The sequence below is a fragment of the Styela clava genome, chromosome 7, assembly GCF_964204865.1.
Source record: "Styela clava chromosome 7, kaStyClav1.hap1.2, whole genome shotgun sequence".
Taxonomy (NCBI): Eukaryota; Metazoa; Chordata; class Ascidiacea; order Stolidobranchia; family Styelidae; genus Styela; species Styela clava.
Window position 1 is genome coordinate 15,844,242 of NC_135256.1, and position 8,564 is coordinate 15,852,805.

The following is an 8,564-nucleotide window of genomic DNA, read 5'->3' on the forward strand; positions in this document are numbered from 1 at the left end:
TTGATCTTAACCAAATAAATGTTTTGTTAAGAGAATCAAGTACAATGACATACTCAAAGAATCAAGTACATTTTATCTTATGCTGAATAGGAAAAGATACAGAGACTCGCAGTATTGGCACTGCGTACTCGAGATGTCATTTCCGTGTACAGGAGGCAGCTAAACTAGCATTGCTGATTCTATTATCATGTTCGACCTAATTAGTACCACAATGGAGTACTTTGTGAAACACACGGACTACTTTAATTCGTTTCGCCACCGTGTTGCAAACAAATATACGTTTAGAAATGCTAACACAAACCCGCCGAACCGCCAGTGTATCGACACTTTGTTTGTCCAAGTAAATACAAGACCTTGCATTATAAGTTATCTAGGCGTTACAGTACTCAGCTAAATCATACTGTTCTGTTGCTTGTACCAGTAAGTATGATAGCATTTTAGCTAATCTATGACAGATTCAAAAAAAATGAATTAAAAAGATTTATTTTGTCGTTGAGTTGAGTTTGTTTATTAGAATAAGCAAAATTGCAGTCTGCGAAAGAAAATTCCAATAGCGCTGTATTCTCCAATTTACAGCATGTGTACGAGTACATAGTTTTTTGTTGGCAATTATGTTGTTCCGAGTTTAAATGCATTTATTTGAGTATAGTGTGCAATTTTCCTCTTATCTCGTTTTACAAGCCACATTTATTTAATGTTTGTGAGCAATTTACAATTTCGTATTAACTTTTGTTGATAAATCAACTTGATTGAATTTATTTTTTCAGTTCAATTTAATATTATACCTACTGCAGAAGATATACAGTTTTTCAGTTATACTACCGGATCACATACACAATAACAATGGCTGCACACTGCTTTCAGGACATGAGATTTTTCGTCTGCTTTATGAGTTTTCTTATATTTGTTGAAGTGAGTTAACCAATCATAATATTTCAGCAATTTTGCCAAACAAATGCCTGGTATCCAATAGCAACAATTGTGAATATTGACTTTAGGTGGAATACCATGAGAGTGTTCAAAAAAAATTGCATAAACTTGTACAATTTTTTTAAAATAAGTATAAAATTACTTTCTATACTGATGACAAATTGATAAACCTAGTTAAGGAAAAGTATAGATTCAACTTATTGCTGGTAGAAAAAGTTGAAAATAGCAATCAAATTTTTCAGATGATTGGAGGAGTATATTTTCGAAGCGCACTGACGACGATTGAAAGAAGATTTGAACTTTCAACAACCATGGTAGCAATGTTATCATCAACTTTTCAAATAGGAAATTTAACTGTTATGATGTTTGTAAGTTATTATGGAAGCAGATCACATAGGTCAGATATTATTTTATTTTGTTCAACCCGGATCGGTTACATTGCTCATTGTCTCTATTCTGTTTTCCTTCTTTCCATATGCCATGACATCACACAAAAGGATTCAGGTAGCCTCTCCAATATTTTTTCCGATGAATTGAATGGTTTTATTTGCATGTATTAAACTTCAACATACATAGTGACATTGCTATGAAGCAAGACGGGCTTATCGGGTCGGATTCGTGAAGTTTTATGTTTATTTATAATATAACTTTCTCGAGTTTTGTACGATAAACCGCTCGATTTATGAACAAAGAAATTAATAGCTATTAAATGAATAGTCATCGCCGTCATTAATTATTATTCAAGCTTTTCAGCATTAGCTGTTTCAGCTTTTAGCGTATTTCAGAATTTTATAATATTGAATAATTTTCGGCGATGTTGTGGCTTTAAGTCCCAAAACGTGAGGCTTGATGTATTTATCGGATGTAAGATTAATGAAATCAACTGAAAATAATCTATAATCTTGTTCAGCAACTATCTGCCAAAATAAACGAGTGTTTAAAAAATGCACTAATTAGAATGTTAATATATGATAACCTGTTGAGTGTAAATTACTGTTAAATGCAAATATTTTTCTCGTCTAAGTGCCGCCCGTTTGGTGCAATTAATGTGCTATACGTGACGCATTCATGTAGTTTGTTCATACGATAGAAAGTTTGCAAACATTTTCCTGATACAATATAAACTTATATGATTTTTGGAAATAAAAAAATTCTGTTGTGGCACGGCTGAAAAATGAACTTGGAAACTCTTAGTACATTAATCCCCAAAGTAACGATTAAGAGTCATTTAATTGCAAAAAATCCTAAACTAGCTGAATTAATTTGTTTTGTTCCTCTTCCTGTTAGACCACGTGCCATATCAATTGGTTCTTCGCTTGTTGCTGCTGGTTTCCTGATAGCATGTCTTCCTCAATTTATTGGTGATAGATATGAATATGTTGATACAATGAAAAACTCTACGAGTTCGAGCAACAAACAAGTTCAAATGTGCAAAATGTAAGTAATGGGCCTTATTGCTATACATCGAGCACCAATTGAACAAATATGTGATCATTAAGTGTTTTGTGGGGTTTTTGTGCAGCATGAGTCACGAATGAAAATATAAAAACTTAAATATTCAATGAAGAAAATTTTTCACCGAGTTGGTTACTACAGTAAAATACATATAAAGTCTACGATATGTATATATTAAGCCATCAAAAGAATACGACCAATCAAATACGCAGATGCAGTCAGTTCAATATGCTTTTAAATTTAGTGTTTGCATAGGCATATAAGATTTACTGTGGAAATATAAATGATTGATTGCATAATCAAATTTATGACTGTAAAGGCGTAACACGTTAGCCAATGCAAACGATAGAAACCGAGTGTGTGTCGGTTTATTTGAAAAAAAAAAGTAAACGAGAGAAACTTTTAATAAAATACCATACCCTTTCTTTTATTTAGGGATGGCAACCAAAAGCAAACAAACGTTACCTGCAATGCTGCAGAAGATGATAGTAGCGCCCCAGCAAATAACTTGTATATTTTGATAGTTGTTGGAATGGCTTTAAGTGGAATAGGTGCTGCACCTCTCCAACCGCTCGGAATGTCCTACATTGATGATCACTCTACTTCAAAGAAATCACCCGTTTACATTGGTTTGCATTAATTTTATCATATTGATATGTCAAAATGTTATCAAACTTCACATTTTATTCGGAATGTACGATATACAAACACTTCTGATTACTGGTCTCGAACCATTTGGGTGTAAAATCATATCACGATTAAGAGGTGATGTCATGTTATTTACAAAAACATTTTACAATCATAATATACAACTACACGCATGTAAGAGTACAATGCAGATATCCCACTAATTGACACCAATATTTTTAGGATTATCTCCACTCCATAGATGTCATCATGCCAACTTGATTATATGCCTAAAATGATTTGATGTTTGTAGTTGCAATCTCATCAACATTAATTTGCTTCATATATTGCTTGGTAAACAATAACGAGTGTGCGTGTTTATTACAGGTATTGTATTGACGGTTGCGCTCATCGGCCCTGCATTCGGGTTTCTTCTTGGCGCAGCAATTTTATTAATTTGGGTCGATGCAGGATGGGTTGATACATGTAAGATAACATCTTTCATCTTATTTAAGTTCTAAATGAAGTACATTGTCGCATATTTTCTTTAAATATATTTATATAATTTGCATTAGTCTCCGTACAAACTAAATACAAAAACATCGTGGTCTAGTGCTTATATATATCAAGATTTTATCGAAAGGTAATCCTAAAGTTGAATGTGTTTTATATTCTTAACTGAAATCTAATGAACAGAGTGAAATATTAACCCAGTCAGTAATATTTCAGACTTTACATTGTTCTGAATCTCGTTGAGCTTGTTTAAAGAGTACACTTTCGATTTATTTGCATCTGACACATTTAAATAAAGGAGTTAACATTTATTTTTGACAAATGGTTGGCATTTTAATTTCAGCTGAAATCGATATACCTCCGAGACACCCGAGTTGGGTTGGCGCGTGGTGGCTTGGATTTTTATTATGTGGAATATTAATAGCTATTGCAACAATTCCCATCTGTTTCTTCCCGCGGAAGATGAAAAAGCCTGATGAAAAGGTAGAAGTGAAATTTATACACTGTAACATTTCTGTTATTTACCAAGTCCAAGTCCTAATTTTCCACAATTCGTAGATTTCCGCGACAATACCAGAATATCCTTTCAATGAAGAAAATGAGAAAAAAATTGAAAATGATCTCAAATCTTCAGATGTGCCATCTGCTATTGAAAAAGGGTGAGATTCAACAATTTTACCTCACTAATTTTATAATATTTGATTCATTGGGAAGACAACATAGTAAATGTTTAATATCTGAAATATTCTGTTATATCCAGAGGGATTTTAAAAGCCTTGAAACGACTTTTCACAAGAATTGAGTACATAATGATGATAATGATGTGGGTGTGTGGTGGATTGAGCATAGTTGGGGTAATAACTTTCTTCCCTAAATATTTGGAAGTTCAGTTTGGAATATCGGCATCAAAAGCAAATATGTATTACGGTAAGCATTCTTTATATATTCATGTCGGTTTTGTAAAATCGTCATAGATCGGATACACCAAATAATTACAGTTAGAAACGAAAAAATGTTTCAGACCTATGTGTCCCCTTCCATTTGCGTTCATTGGAAAACGGAATCTTTCATTTCGAAAGCAATCATGACTGCGACCAAAATAAAAAGATACATTTCCTTTTTTTTCGCTTTGATATTTATATAATCGTTTTCTGGAGACCGTCAGAAAAATCTAGTGCTTGATTTAGGTATTCTTTTTTACTTCAATATACATACATCGAGCCCATTAACTATTTATGACTTATTAGCTTTTTCGTGCTCAATATATACATAAAATGTTTTTATATTCAGGCGCAATTGCAATACCGTGTTTGGCCGTTGGAACAATGCTTGGTGGTTTTATAATGAAACGTCGTAATCCAAGTAGACTTGGAATGATAAAAATTGTCACCATTGCTCGTATAGCCGCGACCTTGTGTGTTCTTCCTATCGCTTTTCTCGGATGCAGTTCTATTGACATCGCTGGAATAACAGTCCCGTATCCAGAAAGGTACCCAATTTGTTTTTTTTCATCGTGTGTGTATATCGGGGAAGAAGGTAATCGCTGTATTTTTCTATTTTACAGCAATTATGGTGACAAGCAGTTTGCTGTAAATTCATATAGCCAATGTAACTCTGATTGTTATTGTACAAACGGTACATTCTCGCCAATTTGTGGATCAGACGGAATCACTTATCTCACGCCATGTCACGCTGGATGTCAAAATACGTTCTCTGAGGTTCCAGGCCAGATTCAAGTACGTATGAGCGTATATGTCAACATCAAATCGGTACTTACTTCTGCACTAATGAAACACGAAAATTTCATCATTATGCATTAATTACTGCGTTCTAGCTTATATATATGATTTGTGGTCTCAAAATTCCTCATCAAGAAGCCTGCATATAAATTACGATGATAGATTTTTATTTAGCATACAATCGTCTTATTTAGTTTGATTGTCTCAAACAATATAAGGCAGTTCAACACAACGCACATGTCAATATGAAATCTTTTGCCTGAAAAAGTATTAAGATTCTGCAGAAAACCTCAATACGTATTTGTGTCTAGCAGGACTTCTCAACCCCTCAGTATTATGATAAAAAATAATGTATTTTACTTTTATTTTGATATACTTTTCATTTTGTTCCCCTCTTATTGCTTTAGAATTACACAGAGTGTAGCTGCGTCCATCCAACTACCAATGGCAATATTAATGATACTGCTCATTGGTCTTTTCCACAACGTTGCGAGAGAAGCAAGTGCGCAGACCTTGTTCTTGTCATTTTAGTTTTGAAAGCGGCAGCAAGTTTAGCTGGAGGAGTGGGGGCAACACCTGGTTATATATTTCTTATGAGGTGGGAAATAGATCTGAAGGACATTTAGCAAAGAATAATTAATATAAATAGCATGGTCTATTTGACATGAAGTACTAACTTAGTTAGTTACAGATCATCGTAATTATCTTCCAACATTTTTTTAAACACAACTTATCTTACAACTTGTTCAACTGTGATTTTGCCCATATTAAGTGTATCAGAATATCTATTATTTCATGTAGACTTGTTATGGTTAAGTTTGTAATACCCGTCAACTCGGGAATGTGCGATATCTTTGGCTGGTCCGCACCATTGCAAATGGGTTTCATTGTTTGTTGTCTGACTGTGTTTTTGCATGTTACCATTGTGAAAAAAAAAATTTCAAACATTCATTGTAACAAAATGGTGGTTTCTACATTTTTGCAGAAGTGTTAGCCAAGCAGATAAAGCGTTCGGAATCGGAATTGCTTTCATGGTGACACGTATATTAGCGTGGATACCTGGGCCAATGATTTATGGAAAGGCAATTGATTCCACTTGCTTATACTGGGCAACAAGTTCATGCAGTGATAAAGGGTATTGCAGGGTAAGACATAATAAGATATTGGAAAACTATTAGGCAAAATGTTCACTTCCAAAAACGGAAGATTTATTTATATATCAAAATTGAAACCCCATAAATTTATCTGATCAACAATAGTTTTCAATGTTTATTACTAAATTAGACGACTAGCCCTGAATTGCAATAAAGTTTGATACTGAAATTATTTTCGAGCCCGGATGCGAATTTTCGTATGAAATAATTAGCCAAAACTACGTTTAATCTGGAAGATAACGTTTTTTTATAAACTCATATATCTTCTAGCTAGATCTAGAAGATGTCCCAATTTGCCGGCAGTTTCATATGAATTATGCCACTACTAGTAACTCTCTCCAACATGATGACTCTGTCTCATTTTTAATCTTTTTATATATATGATCTTTTAAATGTTTCTCGACCTTTTGGTCTTTGAAAACGTGAGAATGTACACCACCGGCACCACATATAATCAGCATCAAGCAGTCGATGTGATGCTTTTCTTATAAATCCTATCTCATACATTGTTACTAATATCAATGCCGACGTTTAGTAAAAATGGCGACATGTATAAAGTTGGTGTACGAATGATTTTCTAAATTTCTGTATCAGTATTAGATCATAGTAGACATAGTATATAATCGCCTAAAAACAATTTGAACAATCATAGTTTTATATTTATTCCAGGTATATGACAGCAACGCTTACAGAACGACATTTTATTCCATTATAGTGGGCGCAGATATAGGTGCGTGTATTTGTTGTTTTATAATATGTTGCTTAGTTAAGAACAAAAGTAACGAAGGCGATATAGAAGATGAATACAAAGCAGCCAAGAATAAAGAGAATGAAGTTTTACTAAAAGAGCCCAGTTCATCGTTTCGTGCCGCCGCGAGGCTGGCTTCCGAAACTGGATCCGAAAGATGCGACGAACTAAAACTGAATGAAAAGACATTGCTTCAAATAGCTGAAGATGCAAAAGAAAAAAATAAAGCTGAAATTACCGCTCAATAACTAAATATTTAACAATGAAACAAGACTTACATTTTTTGGGGGCCAAGTGTCACAAAATGCCGAGTTGGAAAGATGAAAAAAGTTCTTTTGTCGAGCTATTCACCCCTGGAAATGCTTCATATACCGATTATTTTAGCTTTAATAATTTTTTATTTGTTTTTTCTAAATGTCATTACCAAAAATATGACACCATATATTATTCATGACATGGAGGTTTATCTGTACTAAATTTTCCAGATATGCAAATAATCGTAATTTGTGTGTTTATTATTAATACATAATTTAGATATATCAGTTTGAATAGTGCAATATACAGCAATTTTGATGACGTAAATTGATCTTAAAACTTACCGGCCTCTTTGTATTCAAACCGCGCGAAATCAAAGAAATTAGAAACTCCACCATATTAGTTAGATTACAGTGCTTCTCAACCTTTTATTGGCCGCGTACCACTTTTGTGTTTTTTACTCTGGCTGCGTACCACCGAAAAAGAAAAATTTGTGGGGGGATCAATGGCAAAAGAAACGCGATACGGTAGCATATTATGTGGCACTACATCCATTTTCAGACCTTCGTGCAAAGTTTCTAAGTATTTATTATATATATATGCAGTAACAACGTATTAATTGCGTGCAACATCACGAGAGAATTCACCGTCAGAGCTGGATAGCTTTAATCATCGCGAAACGAATCGAATAATCGCAAAACTCGGACGAATACACTTTGGTCGGCGCTAGCTTTAAATTATGCCGATCAGCCAACACGTACATCTGGTAGCAATGGTAACACCGTTAGGACGTATCAAGGTATCTCGACACGCGTCGACGACTTCCGCAAAACGCTCCCTTCGTTGCCGATTTCGTAACGTAGATACATTGCGGCGAAAACATGCCCGTCTCGTTTCCTTTTAGGTGGGCAACAGCGTGCGAGCTATAAAGACAAGGACTGCTAACGCTATAAACTCGTTCAGCGAATACATTTAGTATGGAAGATAAAGAGAAATCGTTTCCGCCATATTTTACCCAACTCAAAAGCTAATTGTTGCAATAAGTCAAAACCGCTCGCGTACCACTTGGAAAGCTCCCGCGTACTACTGGTGGTACGCGTACCACAGGTTGAGAACCGCTGAGTTAGAATTTTCGATTCTTCA

At 34.4% G+C, this 8,564-nt stretch overlaps 1 protein-coding gene across 1 annotated transcript; it reads left to right on the forward strand.

The window, feature by feature from the left end:
• Positions 1 to 768: 768 nt before the first annotated feature.
• LOC120327653 (solute carrier organic anion transporter family member 2A1-like) lies at positions 769 to 7,703 on the forward strand. The gene is made up of 13 exons (XM_039393984.2): positions 769 to 912; positions 1,173 to 1,327; positions 2,218 to 2,367; positions 2,821 to 3,014; positions 3,400 to 3,498; positions 3,869 to 4,008; positions 4,084 to 4,184; positions 4,286 to 4,452; positions 4,816 to 5,014; positions 5,090 to 5,261; positions 5,672 to 5,862; positions 6,250 to 6,409; positions 7,088 to 7,703. The coding sequence occupies exons 1-13, from the start codon at positions 844 to 846 to the stop codon at positions 7,412 to 7,414; spliced, it is 2,124 nt and encodes a 707-aa protein (XP_039249918.2). The 5' UTR covers positions 769 to 843; the 3' UTR covers positions 7,415 to 7,703.
• The last annotated feature ends 861 nt before the right edge of the window (positions 7,704 to 8,564 follow it).